The sequence below is a fragment of the Oncorhynchus mykiss genome, chromosome 21, assembly GCF_057628025.1.
Source record: "Oncorhynchus mykiss isolate SJ-2025 chromosome 21, ASM5762802v1, whole genome shotgun sequence".
Classification (NCBI taxonomy): domain Eukaryota; kingdom Metazoa; phylum Chordata; class Actinopteri; order Salmoniformes; family Salmonidae; genus Oncorhynchus; species Oncorhynchus mykiss.
Genome location: NC_143042.1, coordinates 37,634,550 through 37,659,566, shown reverse-complemented (window position 1 = coordinate 37,659,566; position 25,017 = coordinate 37,634,550). Strand labels below are relative to the sequence as shown.

General features: G+C 44.2%; 1 protein-coding gene across 2 annotated transcripts; it reads left to right on the top strand.

Moving 5' to 3' along the window:
* The first annotated feature begins 1,489 nt into the window (after positions 1–1,489).
* Positions 1,490–20,054, top strand: LOC110500511 (transmembrane protein 88). 2 transcript variants are annotated; one of them, XM_021577913.3, is made up of 3 exons: positions 1,490–2,477; positions 6,651–7,037; positions 10,696–11,719. In XM_021577913.3, the coding sequence occupies exons 2-3, from the start codon at positions 6,657–6,659 to the stop codon at positions 10,981–10,983; spliced, it is 669 nt and encodes a 222-aa protein (XP_021433588.2). In that variant the 5' UTR covers positions 1,490–2,477; positions 6,651–6,656; the 3' UTR covers positions 10,984–11,719. The 2 variants fall into 2 exon arrangements, with proteins under 2 accessions (XP_021433588.2, XP_090070709.1); XM_090214583.1 differs by lacking the exon at positions 10,696–11,719 and adding an exon at positions 19,105–20,054 and having other exon boundaries at positions 1,663–2,477.
* Positions 20,055–25,017: the final 4,963 nt, after the last annotated feature.

Genomic DNA, 25,017 nt, shown 5'->3' with positions numbered 1-25,017 from the left:
AGGGTTAGACTTAGGGTTAGAGCTAGGGTTAGGGTTAGAGCTAGGGTTAGGGTTGGATCTAGGGTTAGGGTTAGAGCTAGAGTTAGGGTTGGAGCTAGGGCTGGGGTTAGGGTTAGACTTAGGGTTAGGGTTGGAGCTAGGGCTGGGGTTAGAGCTAGGGTTGGGATTCGGGTTGGAGCTAGGGTTAGGGTTAGAGCTAGGGTTAGGGTTAGGGTTGGATCTAGGGTTAGGGTTAGAGCTAGTGTTGGGGTTAGAGCTAGGGTTGGATCTAGGGTTAGGGTTAGAACTAGTGTTGGGGTTAGAGCTAGGGTTGGGATTCGGGTTGGAGCTAGAGTTAGGGTTAGACTTAGGGTTAGAGCTAGGGTTAGGGTTGGAGCTAGGGCTGGGGTTAGAGCTAGGGTTAGGGTTGGAGCTAGGGCTGGGGTTAGAGCTAGGGTTAGGGTTAGAGCTAGGGTTGGGGTTAGAGCTAGGGTTGGGATTCGGGGTTGGAGCTAGGGTTAGAGTTAGACTTAGGGTTAGAGCTAGGGTTAGGGTTGGAGCTAGGGCTGGGGTTAGAGCTAGGGTTAGGGTTAGAGCTAGTGTTGGGGTTAGAGCTAGTGTTGGGGTTAGAGCTAGGGTTGGGATTCGGGTTGGAGCTAGGGTTAGGGTTAGGGTTAGACTTAGGGTTAGGGTTGGAGCTAGGGCTGGGGTTAGAGCTAGGGTTAGGGTTAGAGCTAGGGTTAGGGTTAGAGCTAGGGCTGGGGTTAGAGCTAGGGTTAGGCTTAGAGCTAGGGTTAGGGTTAGGGTTAGAGCTAGGGTTAGGGTTAGAGCTAGTGTTGGGGTTAGAGCTAGGGCTGGGGTTAGAGCTAGGGTTAGGTTTAGAGCTAGGGTTAGGGTTAGGGCTAAAGCTAGGGTTGGGGTTAGAGCTAGGGTTAGGGTTAGGGCTAGAGCTAGGGTTAGGGTTAGAGCTAGGGTTAGGGTTAGAGCTAGGCTTAGGGTTAGAGCTAGTGTTGGGGTTAGAGCTAGGGTTGGGATTCGGGTTGGAGCTAGGGTTAGGGTTAGAGCTAGGGTTAGGGTTAGAGCTAGTGTTGGGGTTAGAGCTAGGGTTGGGATTCGGGTTAGAGCTAGCGTTAGGGTTAGGGTTAGGACTAGGGTTAGAGCTAGGGTTAGGGTTAGGGCTAGGGCTATGGTCAGAGCTAGGGTTAGGGTTAGGGTTAAGGTCTACCATTGTAAGTACAGTATAATATCAACACTTGTTACACTTTCCTTACAGATTATCTTTGTAAAAGAATAAAAGCTCTGGCTAATGTCCATTTTTACATGAATTTGTCTAAGCAACTAGGGTTGTCTGTGACATGGTGGGGCATGTCAGTGGTACCATGCAGCCTCTGCTCCATCCCCAGCTACTGATTAGACCACAGCGACACAGCAGCTCTTTAAATACACACTCCCGCTCTCCTTCTCCCCCTCTCTCCCTCTCACCACAGGCTCAATCACGCCGCAGGTTATCAGAGAAGCAGCCTGGCTCCAACCCCTAACACAGAGTGCTGCACACAGATAACAGAGGGATAGAGAGCAGAGAGAGGGGGTGCTTTACAGGCACGGGTTAAGAGGGAGAGGAGTGAGGTGGGGGCACAAGCACTCGATGTAGTAGTTATGAAAGGGAGGGGGGGGAGAATGAGTGAGGCAGAAGTCAGTAAGAGTGAGAGAGAAAGGCATCCCTCTAATTCCTCAAGAGGGGCTGTTGTATCAAACGTAGTAAGTGTGAGAATAGGAGGAGAAGGCGGGACGGACTGACGGAGGGACGTACAGAGGTCTGGGCCACTTCTAAAGAGCTGAGACCCAAAACGCTGAGGCTGGAGTGGTCGACTGCAGTCTGGGAGAGAACAACAGGTGAAAGGACGAAGCCCTTCAGTCTGAGAAATAGGGGAGGGGGACCGACACGGACTTATCCCTGACGGACCGACGACCCTTCACAGTGCAGAGAGGAAACAACAAGAGATTACGTCTACAGGAGGTCAGCATACCACTACTACACGAGCTGGTCACAACTTCATTTAGAAAAGTGTGAAGGAATCTGAACTGATACAGAGGAAAAACCCAAAGCCAAAAGACAGTAGAGAAAGAACATTTAAAGCTTGTCCACCTGCTTGAATAAGTGGAGAAAGAGAGTGTTTCACTGGAACTTCAAGGAGAAGAGAAGAGAGAAGAAGAGAAGGAGAAGAGAAGCGAGAAAGAGAAGAGAAGAGAGAAGGAGAAGGAGAAAGAGAAGAAAGAAGAGAAGGAGAAGAGAAGAGAGAAGAAGAGAAGGAGAAAGAGAAGAGAGAAGAGAAGGAGAAGAGAGAAGAAGAGAAGAGAGAAGAAGAGAAAGAGAAGAGAGAAGAAGAGAAAGAGAAGAGAAGAGAGAAGAAGAGAAAGAGAAGAGGAGGAGGAGAGAGACGAGAAGGAGAAGAGAAGAGTGAGGAAGAGAGAGAGGCTCTACCAGGCTGCACGTCAATGTGAGTGAGAACGTATAGACCCAGGGAGGGAGTTGAACTAACTGAAGCATTCTATTTAGAGCACAACTATTCCAATATCTGTGTAAAGCATTCAGAAAATTAGCAGCATTTTAAAATTACAATACTTGTGAGCATCACTGATAATTAAATGCATAGGTAATAACATAGATAACAACATAATAACATTCGATAATAACATGTGTGCAACTGCCAGTCAAAAGACAATCGAGTTGCTTCAGTATGTTCTAGATTAGAGAATACATTATGAGAATCGTTCAAGGACCAGGTTGAATGTAGTTCAGTGTTGTATTAGTAGCCATGAAGCTACAGACGAAGGTCATTTGAAAATACCACAGGACATGAATCAATCATTTCTATAGCAGATTCATATCAGTGTCTCCAGAGTTATGAGAAACAATGACGCGTCATTTTTCAAAGAATAACAAGTACATGGGATGTGTAAAACAGATGTAGCGGCCAAGTGTAGGCCTATTTTAAATCGTGACACAATGAGTGAGCAGGTCTCCCTCTTCCTGGACCCCTGACCTTACACCCGAACAACACTTTACTAACAATAGGAGACTTATAGAGTCAGTAACAATACTTTTCAAGTGGATTCTTCCTTAACGTGGTTAGGGTCCGGGTTAACGGTCGGTGAGGATGATGAGTGTTTGTTGGGTAAAAGTAAAGGGTGGAAAAATTTGCAGGTTGACGTTTATTGTCATGAGTCTTGTCCTGGAGGCAGAATAAAGGGATTTTCCTTTAGGTAGGCCAGTTGCAAAGTCAACATTTGCTTTTTGGTCTTAATTTAAGGTTAGGGTTTGGCATTATCGTTAGCAGTGTGGTTAAGGTTAGGTTTAAAATCCGATTTGATGACTTTGTGGCTGTGCCAGCTAGTGACCACTCTACAGAGCTGCCTCCAGAACAAGATTCATGACAAAAAAACATTAACCCACAAATACCCACTGCCTACGGGACAGGAGTTTATCATGCGGTCAGGAAAACCTCCTGTCCCGGCGAAAACCAATGTGAGGCATTCAACGTTTCATTTTGTTTCCTGCACCTGTGGAAGTGCTGGATGTGCATTCACTGCTTCAGAAACGGGAGGAAGAAGAACAAATCAAATCAAATTTTATTTGCCACATGCGCCGAATACAACAGTGTCGACCTTACCGTGAAATGCTTACTTACAAGCCCTTAAACCAACAATGTAGTTCAGAAAAAAGAACAATAAATACATACAGTGCCTTGCGAAAGTATTCGGCCCCCTTGAACTTTGCGACCTTTTGCCACATTTCAGGCTTCAAACATAAAGATATAAAACTGTATTTTTTTGTGAAGAATCAACAACAAGTGGGACACAATCATGAAGTGGAACGACATTTATTGGATATTTCAAACTTTTTTAACAAATCAAAAACTGAAAAATTGGGCGTGCCAAATTATTCAGCCCCCTTAAGTTAATACTTTGTAGCGCCACCTTTTGCTGCGATTACAGCTGTAAGTCGCTTGGGATATGTCTCTATCAGTTTTGCACATTGAGAGACTGACATTTTTTCCCATTCCTCCTTGCAAAACAGCTCGAGCTCAGTGAGGTTGGATGGAGAGCATTTGTGAACAGCAGTTTTCAGTTCTTTCCACAGATTCTCGATTGGATTCAGGTCTGGACTTTGACTTGGCCATTCTAACACCTGGAAATGTTTATTTTTGAACCATTCCATTGTAGATTTTGCTTTATGTTTTGGATCATTGTCTTGTTGGAAGACAAATCTCCGTCCCAGTCTCAGGTCTTTTGCAGACTCCATCAGGTTTTCTTCCAGAATGGTCTTGTATTTGGCTCCATCCATCTTCCCATCAATTTTAACCATCTTCCCTGTCCCTGCTGAAGAAAAGCAGGCCCAAACCATGATGCTGCCACCACCATGTTTGACAGTGGGGATGGTGTGTTCAGGGTGATGAGCTGTTTTGCTTTTACGCCAAACATAACGTTTTGCATTGTTAACAAAAAATTCAATTTTGGTTTCATCTGACCAGAGCACCTTTTTCCACATGTTTGGTGTGTCTCCCAGGTGGCTTGTGGCAAACTTTAAACAACACGTTTTATGGATATCTTTAAGAAATGTCTTTCTTCTTGCCACTCTTCCATAAAGGCCAGATTTGTGCAATATACGACTGATTGTTGTCCTATGGACAGAGTCTCCCACCTCAGCTGTAGATCTCTGCAGTTCATCCAGAGTGATCATGGGCCTCTTGGCTGCATCTCTGATCAGTCTTCTCCTTGTATGAGCTGAAAGTTTAGAGGGACGGCCAGGTCTTGGTAGATTTGCAGTGGTCTGATACTCCTTCCATTTCAATATTATCGCTTGCACAGTGCTCCTTGGGATGTTTAAAGCTTGGGAAATCTTTTTGTATCCAAATCCGGCTTTAAACTTCTTCACAACAGTATCTCGGACCTGCCTGGTGTGTTCCTTGTCCTTCATGATGCTCTCTGCGCTTTTAACGGACCTCTGAGACTATCACAGTGCAGGATAATTTATACGGAGACTTGATTACACACAGGTGGATTGTATTTATCATCATTAGTCATTTAGGTCAACATTGGATCATTCAGAGATCCTCACTGAACTTCTGGAGAGAGTTTGCTGCACTGAAAGTAAAGGGGCTGAATAATTTTGCACACCCAATTTTTCAGTTTTTGATTTGTTAAAAAAGTTTGAAATATCCAATAAATGTCGTTCCACTTCATGATCGTGTCCCACTTGTTGTTGATTCTTCACAAAAAAATACAGTTTTATATCTTTATGTTTGAAGCCTGAAATGTGGCAAAAGGTCGCAAAGTTCAAGGGGGCCGAATACTTTCGCAAGGCACTGTAAAAAAGATAGAAATGTAACAAATAATTAAGGAGCAACAATAAAATAACAGTAGCGAGGCTATATACAGGGGGTTCCGGTATAGAGTCAATGTGCGTGGGCACAGGTTAGTCGAGGTAATTTGTACATGTAGGTAGAGGTAAAGTGATTATGCATGGATAATATATAGAGAGTAGCAGCAGCGTAAAAATGGGGGGTGGGGACAATGTAAATAGTCAGTAGCAAAGAGAACAGTCTATGACTCGGGTGGCTGGAGTTCTTGTCAATTTTTTGGGCACAGCCCGGTATAAAGGTCCTGGATGGCAGGAAGCTTGGCCCCAGTGATGTACTGAGCAGTACGCAGCAACCTCTGTAGTGCCTTGCGGTCAGAGGCCGTGCAGTTAACAGTGTGCAGTGCCCAAGGCCCTCTAGTCTGCGGTGCCGAGGTCTGGGGGGTTATTTCTGGAAGGCGGGCTGGCCGCTGACCTCAGTCCATTGTTCAGGCTGGGTAGGGCAACGCTTAGTTAGCATGGGGGGGGGGGGGGGGGGGGTTAATGGGACATGTCAGTTAGGAGTTGTAACTTATAGCTGATTCAAGGGATCTTGAAACTTGGTCTATTGTGATGTTGTGTGTTGTTTTTTTTTTTTTACCATACTGGAAGAATCAAACAAAACATTTTACAGTGTCTTGAACACAGGGGCATGACATTACACCATGCTTCTAGGTTTTCTCCTTCTAACGAGACAGGAACTGCACTCTTTTATCGATAAACAAATACATTCAGGCATGTGCAGAAGCATACACAAACACACACACAAACGCACACACACAAACACACACACACAAACGCACACACACGCATGAACACATCCATCTCTCCCTTCCTCTTCATCTTATCCATCATCATCCTCTGTGCACCCTCATCTGGCAATTGGCATTCAGATAACCATCCCGCTCTGATAGAAGACGGGAGAGCGTTTATAGATTGCACCACGCAGCCTGCCGTCCTCTACCTCTAGCAGATAACTCCTCTAACTGACCTCCCTGTGAACTACGTTTGAAGGCGGAGCCTCAGCTATGATGCATCTAGGGAGGGATGGGGACCAAGGGACCAAGTTTGAGATAGACAAGAGAGGAAGAGGCTTCAAATGTCCTTTCAATGCCAGTACAGTGCCGTTTCAATTTGCATACATCAAAAGAACGATGTTGTACAGACTGGTTCACTGGAGAATGAGAAACAAGGACCGTATTATATACGTAGCTTTGCATTGTGTTGTTTACATCGTATCAACCTGTGCTAACATCCATCAATCCCTCCTTAGTTGACCATGAGTGTAATCGGTACACTGGAGAAGGGGGCCCACCACCAGGCTCTGGAGCTCTCCGAGGAGCTCTCTCCCCTCAACCACCACCACCCAAACCACCACCACCTCCAGCACTCCAACTCTCTGGCCTCCAGCGCTCCTGTGGGGACCCCCTCCGGCGTGGTGGTGCCTCCCCCGTACTCTGCAGCTGAGAGTGGGGGAGGTGGTAGTGACGCTCCACTGGAGCTCCGAGGCTCTCTGGACTGCTGGGCGTGCTCGGTGCTGGTGACGGCCCAGAACCTGGTCATCGCTGGGATCAACGCCTGCCTGGCCGGACTGGTGTTCGGACTCATCCTCACCCCCGCCATCGCCATGGTGGTGTTCGGGTTCCTCTGTCATTCTACGGTACGAAGGGTGTGTGTGTGTGTATGTGTGTACACAGAGTAAAGGGCATTTGTGCAATACTTACATTCATCTTCCAAAATTCCTATGTGTCATTTCAATTTCACATTCATAATTCATCTGTGTCAGTGTGTGTGTCAACGTGTGTGCGTCAGTGTGAGTGTGTGTCAACGTGTGTGCGTCAGTGTGAGTGGTGTTTGCCAGAACAGTCATAACAATTTACCCTTTCAGAGGTACTCAGGACTATCAGACTAGATAAGAAACCAGTAATAATATGTTATACAGCATGCTGACATTTCAGGAGGGACTAACTAAACCTCCACCATCCACCACAAGTTTGGAATAGTTTAGCTGAAAATTAGGGTGGAGTTTGGAATAGTTTAAATGAGGGTGGAGTTTGGAATAGGTTAAATTAGGGTGGAGTTTGGAATAGTTTACATGAGGGTGGAGTTTGGAATAGGTTAAATGAGGCTGGAGTTTGGAATAGGTTAAATGAGGGTGGAGTTTGGAATAGTTTAAATGAGGGTGGAGTTTGGAATAGGTTAAATGAGGGTGGAGTTTGGAATAGGTTAAATGAGGGTGGAGTTTGGAATAGGTTAAATGAGGGTGGAGTTTGGAATAGGTTAAATGAGGGTGGAGTTTGGAATAGGTTAAATGAGGGTGGAGTTTGGAATAGGTTAAATGAGGGTGGAGTTTGGAATAGTTTAAATGAGGGTGGAGTTTGGAATAGGTTAAATGAGGGTGGTGTTTGGAATAGTTTAAATGAGGGTGGAGTTTGGAATAGGTTAAATGAGGGTGGAGTTTGGAATAGGTTAAATGAGGGTGGTGTTTGGAATAGGTTAAATGAGGGTGGAGTTTGGAATAGGTTAAATGAGGGTGGAGTTTGGAATAGTTTACATGAGGGTGGAGTTTGGAATAGTTTAAATGAGGGTGGAGTTTGGAATAGTTTAAATGAGGCTGGAGTTTGGAATAGGTTAAATGAGGCTGGAGTTTGGAATAGGTTAAATGAGGGTGGAGTTTGGAATAGGTTAAATGAGGGTGGAGTTTGGAATAGTTTAAATGAGGGTGGAGTTTGGAATAGGTTAAATGAGGGTGGAGTTTGGAATAGGTTAAATGAGGGTGGAGTTTGGAATAGGTTAAATGAGGGTGGAGTTTGGAATAGGTTAAATGAGGGTGGAGTTTGGAATAGGTTAAATGAGGGTGGAGTTTGGAATAGTTTAAATGAGGGTGGAGTTTGGAATAGGTTAAATGAGGGTGGAGTTTGGAATAGGTTAAATGAGGGTGGAGTTTGGAATAGGTTAAATGAGGGTGGAGTTTGGAATAGGTTAAATGAGGGTGGAGTTTGGAATAGGTTAAATGAGGGTGGAGTTTGGAATAGGTTAAATGAGGGTGGAGTTTGGAATAGGTTAAATGAGGGTGGAGTTTGGAATAGGTTAAATGAGGGTGGAGTTTGGAATAGGTTAAATGAGGGTGGAGTTTGGAATAGGTTAAATGAGGGTGGAGTTTGGAATAGGTTAAATGAGGGTGGAGTTTGGAATAGGTTAAATGAGGGTGGAGTTTGGAATAGGTTAAGTTTGGCTCTTTGTGATGTGTTTCATAAGCAGATGTTTAAGAACAGGGGCTACATGGTCAAAAGTAGTGCACTATATACTGAATAGGGTGCCAGTCAGGGTTTAGAATCAGACTGGACAGATTAGGACTCAGGAGTCAGGGGAGAGTGACGTGAGTGGTGGGAACTTTCAAGAAGAGAGGGAGGTAAGGGTTAGCCAGCCTGGCTGGTCTCAGATCTAGGTGTGCTTTAGCCTACTCTTACAAGTTGTCCAATAAAGTTTTAAACACACACATGCACAGATTCACCGGCAGAATAAATGTTGTGTGAAATACATTTAGCACACTTGTGCTCACACACACAGACTCACTGAGATGCACGCACGCAAGACCCTGTGGAGGTGGGAGGGTGCACGCACGCACACACACACACACATTTGACCCCCATAAATCCCACCAGTTTCAGTTTCCCACCCAGCCACCCCTACAGGTCACAGTAGGTCAGAGTGTGAAAGGGAAGAAGGGCCACAGCACTACTGGTCTGACCACCTTACTATGAGAGAGAGAGAGAGAGAGAGAGAGGGAGAGAGAGAGAGAGAGAGAGAGAGAGAGAGAGAGAGAGAGAGAGAGAGACAGAGAGACAGAGAGAGAGAGAGAGAGAGAGAGACAGAGAGACAGAGAGACAGAGACAGAGAGAGAGAGAGAGAGACAGAGAGACAGAGAGACAGAGAGACAGAGAGACAGAGAGAGAAAGAGAGAGAGAGAGAGAGAGCTGTCCAAGAAAGTTGAGAGGAATGAATCAAAGGAGAGAGGGGGATAAAACAAAGAAGAGAGGGGGATGAGAAAGAAGGGAGGTGGGATTACAAACCTGGCTAAAAAGTTACCCTGAGCTCACAGTTTCCTGTCACAAACTCTGAAAAAGATAGAGTATCTTCGCTAACCAGCTGCAAGAACTTGAAATGGACAGTTGCATGATTTCAGAGCTAGATACCCAACACACACACACAACTCACAACCACATGCCTTCAATAAGAATGAATATAAACATGATTCAGTTTGGGACATAAAATCCCGGATAAGGCCTCAGAAAGCGGAAATTAAAGACATTAATGTGTAGTGGTATCTGGGTTCACCTCCCAACCTCCCTCAACACTTTATGTGCCTCTCCTCTCCTATCCCTCTCCTTTCCTTTCCTCTCCTCTCCATCGCCCTTTCCTCTCCTTTCCCTCTCCTTTTCCTCTCCTCTCCTCTCCCTTTTCCTCTCCTCTCCTGTTCACCTCCCAACCTCCTGCACCACTCTTGGTGCCTTGCTATCGCTCCCCCCTCCACTCTCTCATTCTGTTCTTACCAAATGGAGTTAAGGAAGGATAATTCAGCCCCTCCATTTTCCCTGTCCATTGCTCACATATTCTCTGTCACCCCCCTTCACCCTCTTCTCCCTCATACCAATAGCATCACACACCACAACAACAGGTGGCCATTTTAAATGTAAAGCACCAGAGGTATTATTGTGATGTTACACAGCCGTGATATAAGAATGGCAATTCATCACATTTAATCTATGGAAGGGCTCTTCGTTCTTTGTGGGGTCGGTATGTGTCCGTAAGAACAAAACAGATTGGGTTTGTGAGTGTTGCTTAGTCTCTCTCTCTGTGTGTGTGTGTGTGTGTGTGTGTGTGTGTGTGTGTGTGTGTGTGTGTGTGTGTGTGTGTGTGTGTGTGTGCATTCGTCAGACTGCTATCTTCTCTGTGTCAAGCCTCACCTCAGACACACACTACCAGGGGCACACCATTGTCTCCCTGCGTCTCCTCCTTGTTTCCTCCATCCTTCACTTGTCCTGATCACGGGCGCTGAAACCAACCGTCTCCATCGGTTCTGAGAAGACACCAACAGAAAGCCTCATTAGCTTTAGCTTGTTAGAAACTACCTTGTTATAGCAACGTGTGAGACCACTGCATGTCTGTTGCATGGACAATGCATTATTAATGTCATTTTACAGTCACAGGGACATTGTCAATCTCTTCGCTTTGAGTGCAACATTCTTACGGCCATGTGAAAAACAGTGAGTAACACAAACAATCAGGAAAAATACGACCCGTGTCCCTCTCCCCAGGTGCGCCCTCATGGGACGTCGCGCTACTGCTCGGACCTGCTGAATGACGGTGGCTGTGTGGCCCTCCTGGTTGTGGGTTTCCTCCTGGTCACACCCCTCCTGGTCCTGGCTCTGGCCGCCTACTGCCGCCTGGCCCGCCACCTCCAGCTGGGGCTCTGCTTTATACCATACTCCAGGGCTATCTACAAGAACCTGCCCGCCACACAGCACCCTGGCCTGGGAGGGGGCTGCTGTGGAGGCAGTGGCGCTGGAGGGGAGGGAGGAGGGAAGGGTAAGGTCTGGGTGTGAGGGGGAGGGGGGGAGGGTGGGGAGAGGGAGCGATGTGAAGGAAGCTAGTGTCAAGATCTATGTATAGGGGGAGGGAGCGAGGATGAGCGAGAGTGACACACAAAGAGGAAGAAAGAGAGGGAGAGAGAAAGAAAAGGTGAGGAAGAGAAGGGAGCGCGTGGAGGGAAAGGGAGAGCCAAGATGAGGAGGGAGACAGGAGGAAAGAATGGTGTTAGAGCAGGGAGGAGAAGGAGGAGAACAACCACAGCAGCCAAACTCTTATCTGGGAAGGCTTCAGTATAGGCGCCACAGTTTATAGAACAAAGTAAACCGTTCCTCTGGAGTTCAACCAAAGTAACCTCCTTCACACTACCACGTTTTATACAACCAATTTCATGTAAAAGTTATCTGTCAACATGTGTGGTTTACTGTGGGAAAACTTTTTTGCAGACCAAAAAGGAGCATTTTTTTTTTTACACTGTTCTAGAGTTCGAGGGCAAGATGGAGAACAAGTGATCAACAGCAAACATCTCAACCACACGGCAGGCAAAGTGTTGTTTCTCCAGTTAAAGGACATAATATCACTGCCATGTGTTGACATCCAATATATTATTAACATTGATTCAACACAGTATCTTTAAGCATTTACCACCATGAAGGACCTTCAATAGAGTTTTGTGCATTTAGTTGACTCTGGTTTATGACTGCTACTGTTTCTTGTGTATTTCCTCTTTTCAAATAAAGTCATTTGGAATCAGTTTGAGTCTGTTTCAATTTTTGTTTTAATCATTATTATTTTAACCTTTATTTAACTAGGCAAGTCAGTTAAGAACAAATTCTTATTTACTATGACGACCTACCAAAAGGCAAAAGGCCTCCTGCTGGGACGGGGGCTGGGATTCAAAATTAATATAATATAGAGAGACCTAAGACAACAGCACAGCATGGCAGCAACACAACATGGTAGCAGCACAAAACATGGTACAAACATTATTGGGCACAGACAACAGCACAAAGGGCAAGAAGGTAGAGACAACAATACATCACGCAAAGCAGCCACAACTGTCAGTATGAGTGTCCATGATTGAGTCTTTGAATGAAGAGATTGAGATAAAACTGTCAGGTTTGAGTGTTTGTTGCAGCTTGTTCCAGTCGCTCGCTGCAGCGAACTGAAAAGACGAGCGACCCAGGAATGTGACTGGCAGAACGGTTGTTGTATGTGGATGAGGGCTGCAGTAGATATCTCAGATGGGGAGAGTGAGGCCTAAGAGGGTTTTATAAATAAGCATCAACCAGTAGCCGAGATCACCCTTACCTGCAGATCTATAAATCACGTTTCCGTAATCTAGCATGGGTAGGATGGTCATCTGAACCAGGGTTGGTTTGGTAGCTGGGGTGAAAGAGGAGTTATTACGATAGAGGAAACCAAGTCTAATTTAATTGAATTTAAATTTAACTTTAGCCTGCAGCTTTGATATGTGCTCAGAGAAGGACAGTGTGCCAGTGTACCATCTAGCCATACTCCCAAGTACTTGTATGAGGTGGCTACCTCAAGCTCTAAACCCACAGAGGTAGTAACCTGTGGGGAGAGGGGCATTCTTCTTACCAAACCACATGACCTTTGTTTTGGAGGTGTTCAGAACAAGGTTAAGGGCAGAGAAAGCTTGTTGGACACTAAGAAAACTTTGTTGTAGAGCGTTTAAAACAAAATCCGGGGAGGGGCCAGCTGAGTATAAGACTGTATCATCTACATATAAATGGACGAGAGAGCTTCCTACTGCCTGAACTATGTTGTTAATTTTTTTTTAAGTGTTATTTTAAGTGTTCATTGTGGTTATGTATACATTTCCACATTAGAGCGTCTCTAATTACCTACCCCCACACACAGGTTTTCATCTCTTGTTTGCATACCCCAGGGTGTTAATTTCACAAGCCTGGAATCAGGCGCAGCAATCAGCTTGTTACTAAAGTATCTTTCCTGGCTGGATACATAGTTTTTTCGTCGCATGCAGTGTTGTTGACCCTCTCCAACAATTATGGAACTATTTACATGCAGTATTTGGATAAATATGCGTATAAGATACGACAGAAGATTATGCCGTGGAGTTGTTTTGTTCGTTGAAGGGTTTCAAATGAGAACCTTGAAAGTTCATGGCGTCACAGATTCCACCACAACACACAAACCAATTAAGTAGGGCCTAGCCTTTGGTATTTAAAGCGCATGAGACTGAAGTTTACTTCGTGACTGAGTATGGTATGAGTTGGCCTACATTCTGAAATACAATGTTTGGTAATGTTTATCATTTGTAAAGACAGGACTCAATACCCCTAGTCGAACTGTACAGCCAAATGCACCATCTTTACAGTTTGGCCTGCAGTAAGTTTAGGAGGGCAACTTCGAGAAAGCACCATGCTTGCAATAAGGGGGATGGTACCTTGCAATGTGTTAAACTGATTTTCGTCATTGCCTCTGAATTAGAAACATGTGGGATGCATATCCAAATGGATCTAGCTAGATAGGTAGCTAGAACTGCACAATTGAACTGGAGTCATCTATGAATGTCCACTTGGTGGCGACAGAGTTCCATTTGGAAAACAAATCACCTTCGTGTTGGGATAAAACAAGCTATGCAGTCTGATTTGTGGAGATGATAGTATCGCTTGAATATCACAATGATCTTGACACGCCAGCAGTCATCGTTCAGACAGACTCAACCCAGAAGATGGAACTCTGTCGCCACCAAGTGGACATTCCTAGATGACTCGAGTTCATCTAGGTTCAGCCATTTGGATAATTGGATAATTTTATACTAAAATAATTGCTCAAAGACATTTTATTTGACAAAAAAAATAAAATGGGTGTCAAATTGGCACCCCTAATGATTCTTATAAGTAAAATCAAACAACATTTAACCTGCATTAACATTCTACTTTGAATTAATCTCAGTTTTGGGAACTGTATTGTGGACTTTCATGGCTTCCTGTTTCACTGGGGTATAAAAATTAGGTAACGTTTTATTATTTATCACCCTTGGGAAAGACAAAGAACTTCCAAATGAAGAGGCAAAATGGTGTACAAAAAAATATATTTAAAGAAATAGGGCAACAATTGAAGTTTTAAAAATTCTGGAACAGTGGTAAACTTGCCTGGTAGAGGACCCAAATAAAACATGTAACATTGAGAATCTGTGGTTTGAATTGAAGAGTGCAGTCCAAAAGGCTAAAATCCCTCCCAATGTCACGGTTTTCTAGGTGTGAAGGAGAGTCGGACCAAAATGCGGCGTGTAGATTGCGATCCATGTTTAATAAACAAACGTAAAACACAAATCGATACAAACACTACAAAACAAAGAACGTAACAAAAACCGAAACAACCCTATCTGGTGAGAACAGAGACAGGAACAATCACCCACAAACACACAGTGAAACCCAGGCTACCTAAATATGGTTCCCAATCAGAGACAATGACTAACACCTGCCTCTGATTGAGAACCATATCAGGCCATACATAGAAATAGACAAACTAGACAATGAAACATAGAATGCCCACTCAGCTCACACCCTGACCAACCAAAACATAGAAATATACAAAGTAAACTATGGTCAGGGTGTGACACCCAACATGTTATTCAATCTCATAAAACATAGAAAAAGACTAAGTGCCGTTATCCTCTTTAGATTTTTTTGTTCATTTGTTGTAAAGTTTTATCTCGGCGCAATTGTATTAGTGTATAATTGTGTTTTTTTTAGCATACAGTATAGCTCAGTATTTGTAGTATTTATTTTATAAAGTTTTTTTTTTTAAATCAAAGGTGGCAATCATTTTGGAAGAAGCAGTTACGATATTATTGCAGCTTGAAGTAAGGGTTTAATGGTTGACCATTTTTATTACTAGGGAACCACTTGCACTTCCTCCAGTGTATTTGTCTTCCACTCCCAGGATGCATTGTGATTTCAAAAACATATCTCTCAAAGATTAAATTGAACAGAGCCACATTTGTACTAGTCCGTGGACCAGTGTTTAATTTGTTTATTTTTTAACGAACAGTCCACTACCTGTACTCGACACGGAGTAGGCTACAATAACTGGACTGTTAGCTTGAAAGACTGGTACCCAGGCTAAACTGGCACCAGTTTGGTAAGGAAATACAACAAATCAAACACATTTTATTTGTCACATGCTTCGTAAACAGCAGGTGATGACTAACAGTGAAAGGCGTAATGACAGAGAAAGAAATAGAGAATTAATAAAAAAGTAATAATAAATGCAATGAGGGACGATAACATGGCTAGATACAGTCGTGGCCAAAAGAATGACACAAATTTCCACAAAGTTTGCTGCTTCAGTGTCTTTAGATATTTTGTCAGATGTTACTATGGAATACTGAAGTATAATTACAAGCATTTCATAAGTGTCAAAGGCTTTTATTGACAATTACATGAAGTTGATGCAAAGAGTCAATATTTGCAGTGTTGACCCTTCTTTTTCAAGACCTCTGCAATCCGCCCTGGCATGCTGTCAATTAACTTCTGGGCCACATCCTGACTGATGGCAGCCCATTTTTGCATAATCAATGCTTGGAGTTTGTCAGAATTTGTGGGGTTTTGTTTGGCCATCCTCCTCTTGAGGATTGACCGCAAGTTCTCAATGGGATTAAGGTCTGGGGAGTTTCCTGGCCATGGACCCAAAATATTGATGTTTTGTTCCCCGAACCACTTAGTTATCACTTTTGCCTTATGGCAAGGTGCTCATCATGCTGGAAAATACATTGTTCATCACCAAACTGTTCCTGGATGGGAGAAGTTGCTCTTGGAGGATGTGTTGGTACCATTCTTTATTCATGGCTGTGTTCTGAGGCAAAATTGTGAGTGAGCCCACTCCCTTGGTTGAGAAGCAACCCCACACATGAATGGTCTCAGGATGCTTTACTGTTGGCATGACACAGGACTGATGGTAGCGCTCACCTTGTCTTGTCCGGTCAAGCTTTTTTTCCGGATGCCCCAAACAATCGGAAAGGGGATTAATCAGAGACAATGACTTTACCCCAGTCCTCAGCAGTCCAATTCCTGTACCTTTTGCAGAATATCAGTCTGTCCCTGATGTTGTTCCTGGAGAGAAGTGGCTTCTTTGCTGCCCTTCTTGACACCAGGGTGTCCTCCAAAAGTCTTCGCCTCACTGTGCGTGCAGATGCACTCACACCTGCATGCTGCCATTCCTGAGCAAGCTCTGTACTGGTGGTGCCCCGATCCCACAGCTGAATCAACTTTAAGAGACGTTCTTGGCGCTTGCTGGACTTTCTTGAGCGCCCTGAAGCCTTCTTAGCAAACAATTGAACCGCTCTCCTTGAAGTTCTTGATGATCTGATAATTGGTTGATTTAGGTGCAATCTTACTGGCAGCAATATCCTTGCCTGTGAAGCCCTTTTTGTGCAAAGCAATGATGACTGCACGTGTTTCCTTGCAGATAATCATGATTGACAGAGGAAGAACATTGATTCCAAGCACCACCCTCCTTTTGAAGCGTTGTGTCCTCGTCAACACTCACACCTGTGTTAACGAGAGAACTTTGCAATGAATTACAATTCATCTGATCACTCTTCATAACATTCTGGAGTATATGCAAATTGCCATCATACAAACTGAGGCAGCAGACTTTGTGAAAATTAATATTTGTGTCACTCTCAAAACCTTTGCCCACGACTCTACACGGGGTACCAGTACCGAGGCCATGTGCAGGGATACCAGGTAATTGAGGTAGATATGTACATATAACTAGGAATAAAGTGTCTAGGCAACAGGATAGACAATAAACAGTGGCAGCAGCGTATGTGATGAGTCACAAAAGTTAGTGCAATAATGGTCAATGCGGATAGTCCAGGCAGCTATTTGGCAGAGGGACATTGAGGCGGACACTCCATCTGCTGCTCTCTCCCCCCGCTGAGACTGGCCATCAGATGCAGGCACCTTCAGCCCAGTAAAATACAATTAAAAAGCTAATTATTTACATGTATGCTCCCTCAGCTGTGCCTCACAAGTAATACAACGGATCTATTACCAGTGTGATCATATACAGTGGGGCAAAAAAGTATTTAGTCAGCCACCAATTGTGCAAGTTCTCCCACTTAAAAAGATGAGAGAGGCCTGTAATTTTCATCATTGGTACATCACTGTAGCTTACCTCAAATTTAACACAATGCAACATGCCTAAACAAAACAAACTATTTTGTTGTAGGCAGAACGCATTAGAGTAGGGTTCTGTTGCATTGACACGCACGGCTCAGCGCGTACTCAACACAGACTGGTGCGGCATAAACAGAGCTGCAGTAGGCCTATATGCAACAAGACCATTTCCATATATGAATCTGTACCATTTACTTTGAACTGGACTGTTTACAGCATGAGCGATCGTGAGCCGATGAGCTTGTTTTGAGATCAAAGCGAGAGCTGCATGTAGACGTGTGCACATTTTTGTTAATATCCTTTGCTAGTTAGTGAGTTATTTGCCTAGTTATAGATCATTTGTAGCCAGCAACAGGGGAGTCATTTCTTCCTACAAGAGCACAAAACATGCACATTTCTAGACATATTTCAAAAGAGAGTCGGGTAACGAGTCTTTAAAGGGGCAGGGTTTGTCTTAAAGGGGCAGGGTTGTATTTTGAGACATGAGCTAAATAGCCAATAGCATAATGTGTCTGATTCTCTGTAATAATGGTATGGGAATAATAATGTATGTTGTGAAGGGGTTTCTTTCATCAAACAACACATTTTCAGTCACCTCCTTTTCTGAAGGACAAGTGGATGAACAGGTCAAGCCCTGCATGTTTGTTTTCATTCTCATGGAATGTAGGCCCACATTCAACACCACACACTGGCTGCTACTGTAGGCGGAACGGTAGAACAGCTGTGTCCATGTTAAAACGTTACAGGATGCATTTTCTCCATTGTTTTCAATGGAAGGCCTCTCTTGTAGGTCTACATTAGGGTCAAATAGCCACAGTAGCCTACTTAGCCACTGGTTAAAACTGTAACTTAAAGCGCGCTGGAAGTTGCACAGAATTTTCACAACATTCAAGTTTGCAACTCATCCTGTGTGGCATCCAGGTCAGATAATTAAATACCACACGTTATTTATGTGTGATTGTGTCATTGAATGTTTGTGTGTCATCCAGGTGGCCAACGGCTGTGTAGGCTGCGTCTGAGGACTACCGTATAAGGAGATTTGACTCTCGCGACAGACGTTAGAACTGCTGTTCACAAATGCTCTCCATCCAACCTCACTGAGCTCGAGCTGTTTTGCAAGGAGGAATGGGAAAAATGTTCAGTCTCTCCGATGTGCAAAACTGATAGAGACATACCCCAAGCGACTTACAGCTGTAATCGCAGCAAAAGGTGGCGCTACAAAGTATTAACTTAAGGGGGCTGAATAATTTTGCACGCCCAATTTTTCAGTTTTTGATTTGTTAAAAAAGTTTGAAATATCCAATAAATGTCGTTCCACTTCATGATTGTGTCCCACTTGTTGTTGATTCTTCACAAAAAAATACAGTTTTATATCTTTATGTTTGAAGCCTGAAATGTGGCAAAAGGTTGCAAAGTTCAAGGGGTCCGAATACTTTCGCAAGGCACTGTATATGAAAACAAACCACACACATGCCACTAACAAGGTGTTATTACCAGAGTACAATCTGATGACCAGACACGAAGCATAATAAGATATAAGCCTAATAGATTGAAGTTGTAGAGAAAGTTTCTAAAACATAAAGGCCAGCTTAGTGAAATTCAGGGTACAATTATTAAATCATATGGGTGGTTGTTCGAAGATCATGCTGAGATTTAGCTCCTGGTTGAACGTACAGGAAGAGGTTCACACACACACAGGTCCTGTACGTGATCACGCTGTGTGCCTTTATTCACACGGCACGCTTCCTATTGTCAACTCATGATACACATTCCTTTACAATAACTCATGGGGAATTACTGTATTTGGTCAGTAATGCATAAAAGATCAAGCGTTAACCATGGCTACAATATATTAATAATAGCTCTCCCTACATCACAAGAATCTGAGGTAGCCTTTTCAAAAAGTGATTTTTGAATGCGTGTATCATGTTTTCTTTTCCCCTTGTGTTTTTCTATTTTCAGGGTGACGCCAGCGGGACTCTCAGACTCTCAAACATGCCACAGCCTGTTCCAGATGACATACCTGGACTAGAGTACTTGCTACAGCTTCACACAACTGCCTATATGCCAGGAAAACTTCCCTTTTGGGAATAAAGCATATGGTCTGCTTTTGATACCGTGTTCAAATCAAGCCACACAATATGCCAAATGAATCATAGTCAATTGTAATTCTTAAATAATTCAAAACTCTTGTCATAGTCGTGTACCTCTTGCGTCGTTTCATGTGGGCTGCCCACTGCCAGTTTGTTCAATTATTAAATTGTTTGACTTTTATATGAATTATTGACAACAATGAGAGAGGGAACTTCTGCATCGAGACTTTCCATGGAAACATCATACAGCACGTCATCGGCGGGTTCCTCCGAGTTGGTTAAGTTATTTTCCATTCTTTATTTCCTTTTAGCAAACATTTCTTTCACATTATCTTTTTCTTTGTATCTTCTTTAGTTTAATCCGATAAGTCAGAATAGTAAAAATAAGCAATAAACCATATTATTTTTTATTAAATCTTTTTGTCATTAAGTTTTCGTGATCTGGGTATTGGTAATTCAATACTGGCCAACAGTTCAGGAAGAAGGCAGACAACTGAACGGTTCTCCTCCAGTACCAAAATATTAACCCAATTTAACCCAGAGTTACATCATGGAAAACAACAACAAATGAACTATAAGAAGGATTCCTTGATAAAGCACCAAAACTGTAGGGGAGAGTGGGGTATGTTGAGCCACCCCTTGTTTCTAGGAAACCATACACAAAATTAATAATGACCAAATATTTAGGAAGAGGTAATCATTTCATGGAGTTTGTGAAGGAAGAAATCACATGGGGGAAAAGTGGTAAGTTAGGCAAAAAATAATAATAAACTGGATTTTCACAAAGTCAAATGAATTTGTTTTATAGGTTTCCTGAAAGTGCATCCTTGTAGCTGTGTGGGCTAAGGTGCTTTGAGGTAAGTTGAGCCAATGGCCTCCATACCCCCATACAAATTATTACTTTTTGTCAATTTTAATGCATAGTATTTTTGCAGTGTGTGATGCATGTGAACTTCAGAGCAGACCTCATCATACCCCGTGTATACAAACATAAAACAAGCAGGGGTCTTCCCCCCTTGAGATTCTTGAGAGAGCAGCCAATGAAGTGAGTCCATTTGACCACCGGCAAGGGATTAAGAAAGTAGACCATGACACTGAAGAGGTACATTGACATGTACATGTGTGAGAGGCTATGAGTAGCAAAGTCACACAAGGTCTTATCTGATGACAGTCTGAGAGGGGAAGGAGGGCTACAGAGAGAGCAGGTAGAGCGAAAGATGGGAGATGGGACAGAAAGAGGAGGAGATAGGAGAGCAAGGGAGAACTTTCATTAGTTCCGTTAGACACCACCCTCAGCGGGTCCGGAGGAAACTGGAAGCATCCGGTTTTCTGTTAAAAAGCAAAGAAGAGCTGAAGTCTGATCCGGATGCTTCCGGATTTTGCAGAAGCCGCTCAGGCATTTATTTTACGCCTGCTACGTTAGGTTGCTTAGATACAGACACCCAGAACTACCAGGATTGTGTGTCAGGGTAGGTCAGAGGTCACAGTGAACCCTGTGGTGACGGTAAGAACTACAGCTGGAAAAACTGACTGTCTGGGGCAGGAGTGAGTTGCTTTCATGAGTTGCTTTCATCGAGCAAGATCCGGTTAAGCAATCTTTTTTTGCCATCCAGTGGCTTGTGGTAATTGTTATATAACTTTCCAGATAAACACCCTTAGTAGCACTATAAGGGGATAAATATAGATTATGTTCTCAAGACAAAAACAAGCAGAGAGAGAGAGAGACCACTGTGTGCATGACAGACTGATAGGGAGGAATACTGCACATACAGTTGAAGTCGGAAGTTTACATACACCTTACATACACCATAACTCAGTTTTTCACAATTCCTGACATTTAATCCCAGTAAAAATTCTGTGTCTTAGGTCAGCTAGGATCACCACTTTATTTTAAGAATGTGAAATGTCAGAATAATAGTAGAGAGAATGATTTATTTCAGCTTTTATTTCTTTCATCACATTCCCAGTGGGTCAGAAGTTTACATACACTCAATTAGTATTTGGTTGCATTGCCTTTAAATAGTTTAACTTGGGTCAAACATTTAGGGTAGCCTTCCACAAGCATCCCACAATAAGTTGGGTGAATTTTGGCCCATTCTTCCTGACAGAGCTGGTGTCAGCTGGAGTCAGGTTTGTAGGCCTCCTTGCTCGCACATGCTTTTTCAGTTCTGCCCACACATTTTCTATAGGATTGAGGTCAGGGCTTTGTGATGGCCACTCCAATACCCTGACTTTGTTGTCCTTAAGCCATTTTGCCACAGCTTTGGAAGTATGCTTGGGGGTTATTGTCCATTTGGAAGACCCATTTGCGACCAAGCTTTAACTTCCTGACTGATGTCTTGAGATGTTGCTTCAATATATCCACATAATTTTCCGTCCTCATGATGAATTCTATTTTGTGAAGTGCAACAGTCCCTCCTGCAGCAAAGCACCTGAACAACATGATGCTGCCACCCCCGTGCTTCACGGTTGGGATGGTGTTCTTCGGCTTGCAAGTCTCCCCCTTTTTCCTCCAAACATAACGATGGTCATTATGGTCAAACAGTTCTATTTTTGTTTCATCAGACCAGAGGACATTTCTCCAAAAAGTACGATCTTTGTCCCCATGTGCAGTTGCAAACCGTAGTCTGGCTTTTTCATGGCGGTTTTGGAGCAGTGGCTTCTTCCTTGCTGAGCGGCCTTTCAGGTTATGTCGATATAGGACTCGTTTTTACTGTGGATATAGATACTTTTGTTCCTGTTTCCTCCAGCATCTTTACAAGGTCCTTTGCTGTTGTTCTGGGATTTACTTTTTGCACCAAAGTGCGTTCATCTCTAGGAGACCGAACGTGTCTTCTTCCTGAGCGGTATTGTCACGGTCGTCATTTGGAGGAGACAAAGGCGCAGCGTGGTAAGTGTACATACTTCTTTAATTAAAGAAAGATCACTGAACAAACTATACAAAACAACAAAACGAACCGTGAAGCTAATATGCGTAGTGCAGACGTGCAACTAAACATAGACCAAGAACCCACAAACTACTCAGGAACAACGAAAGACAGCTGCCTCTGATTGAGAAACAATCTAGGCAACCACAGACATATAAACACAAAAATGAAACAAACCACCCTCGTCACACACTGACCTAACCAAAATAATAAAGAAAACAAAGATAACTAAGGTCAGGGCGTAACAGTCCCCCCCCCCCCCCAAAGGTGCGGACTCCCGGCCACAAACCTAAACCTATATGGGAGGGTCTGGGTAGGCATCTAACTTCGGTGGCGGCACTGGTTCTGGAAGCCGCCCCCCTTCTTCCGCCCTTGTAGCACTGACCCGTGGATCATCGCCGGAGGCTCTGGACTGCGGATCCTCGCCGTAGGCCCCGGGCTGGGGACCCTCGCTGCGTGGATCATCGCCAGGGGTTCTGGACTGGGGACCGTCGCTGGCGACCCCGGACTGGGGACCGTCGCTGGAGACCCCGGGCTGGGGACCGTCGCTGGAGGCCCCGGGCTGGGGACCGTCGCTGGAGGCCCCGGGCTGGGGATCGTCGCTGGAGACTCCGGACTGGGGATCGGCACTGGAGGTTCTGGACTGTGGCCTGTCATTGGAGGTTCCGGACTGTGGCACGTCGTTGGAGGTTCCAGACCCTGGAGGTGCACTGGAGGCCTGGTGCGTGGTGCCGGCACTGGTGGTACCGGGCTGGTGACACGCACCTCAAGGCAAGTGCGGGGAGCAGGCACAGGACGTACTGGACTGTAGAGGCGCACTGGAGGTCTGGAGTGTAGAGCTGACACAACCCGTCCTGGCTGGATGTTTATTCTCGCCCTGCATTTGCAGGGTGCTGGCACAAGAAGCACTGGGCTGTGCAGACTCACCGGAGACACAGTACACAGAACCGGCGTAGGATATCCTGGTCCAAGGAGGTATACTGAAGACCAGGAGCGCTGAGCCGGCACCCTCCTTCCTGGCTGGATGCCCAATAGAGCGCACCGGGCTAGAATAGCTCACTGGAGACACCGTGACCTAACCAAAATAATAAAGAAAACAAAGATAACTAAGGTCAGGGTGTGACAGGTATGGCGGCTGCGTGGTCCCATGGTGTTTATACTTGCGTACTATTGTTTGTACAGATGAACGTGGTACCTTCAGGCATTTGGAAATTGCTCCCAAGTATGAACCAGACTTGTGAAGGTCTACAATTTATTTTCTGAGATCTTAGCTGATTTCTATTGATTTTCCCATTATGTCAAGCAAAGAGGCACTGAGATTGAAGGTAAGCCTTGAAATAAATCCACAGGCACACCTCCAATTGACTCAAATGATGTCAATTAGCCTATCAGAAGCTTCTAAAGCCGTGACATCATTTTCTGGAATTTTCCAAACTTTTTAAAGACACAATCAAGTTAGTGTATGTAAACTTCTGACCCACTGGAATTGTGATACAGTGAATTATAAGTGAAATAATATTCTTGTAAACAATTGTTGGAAAAATTACTTGTGTCATGCACAAAGTAGATGTCCTAACCGACTTGCCAAAACTATATTTAGTTAACAAGATATTTGTGGAGTGGTTGAAAAACGAATTTGAATGACTCCAACCTAAGTGTATGTAAACTTACGACTTCAACTGTACTTCAGCTGTAACCCAAGAGAGAGATGGGCTCACTAGGCGTGCTGAAACCCAAAACGACCCCTGGAAAAGCCTGTGAGCAAGGCTACGTTCCAATGTCCACTTACTAGGTGAACAGATGGGATATATGTCCATTGTATGTGGTATGGAACTGGAACACAGCGAAACACTCCTGGCACCGACAGAGATGGTCACCTCGCTTCAGGTCCTTAGGAAACTATGCAGTAATTTTTTTTTTTTAATGTATTATTTCTTACATTGTTCCCCCAGAAAATCTCAAGTGTTATTACATACAGCCGGGAAGAACTATTGGATATAAAAGCAACGTCAACTTACCAACATTACGATCAGGAATACGACTTTCCCGAAGCGGATCCTTTGTCCGGACCTCCACCCTGGACATGGGATCTAATCCCAGAGGCCGACCCAAAACAACGAGGTCGCCGCAGGAGAGGCAGACGGAGAGGCCTCATGGTCAGACTTAGAAGGCGAGCACACCATCCACCGCTTCCGAGCATATTACTCACCATTGTCCAATCTCTAGACAACAAGATGAACGAAATTAGGGCACAAGTTGCCTTCCAGAGAGACATCAGTGATTGTAACATTCTCTGTTTCACGGAAACATGGCTCACTCGGGATACGTTGTCAGAGTCGGTACAGCCACCCGGTTTCTTCACACATCGGTATGCCTTATGATTGACAACTCATGGTGTAATCATAAAAACATACAGGAACTCAAGTCCTTTTGTTCACCTGACCTAGAATTCCTTACAATCAAATGCCGACCACATTATCTCCCAAGAGAATTCTCTTTGATTATAGTCACAGCCGTGTATATATCCTCCCCCCAAGCAGATACCTCAACTGGAAACCATATATGCTGAGGCTGCATTTATTGTAGCTGGGGATTTTAACAAAGCTAATCTGAGAACAAGGCTTCCCAAATATTATCAGCATATCGAATGCACGACAAGAGCTGGTAGCATTCTGGATCATTGCTACTCTAACTTCCCCAATGCATACAAAGCGCTCCCCTGCCCTCCCTTCGGCAAATCTGACCATGACTCAATTTTGTTGCTCCTATCCTATAGGCAGAAACTAAAACAGGAAACGCCCGTGCTCAGTTCTATTCAACACTGGTCTGACCAATCGGATTCCACATTTCAAGAA

What these genes read in the sequence shown, in the direction of transcription:
- LOC110500511 (XM_021577913.3), top strand. Translation starts at nt 6,657, where the DNA reads ATGAGTGTAATCGGTACACTGGAGAAGGGGGCCCACCACCAGGCTCTG. An exon ending in GGTTCCTCTGTCATTCTACG is followed by an intron (nt 7,038 to 10,695) that starts GTACGAAGGGTG and finishes CCCTCTCCCCAG; the next exon opens with GTGCGCCCTCATGGGACGTC.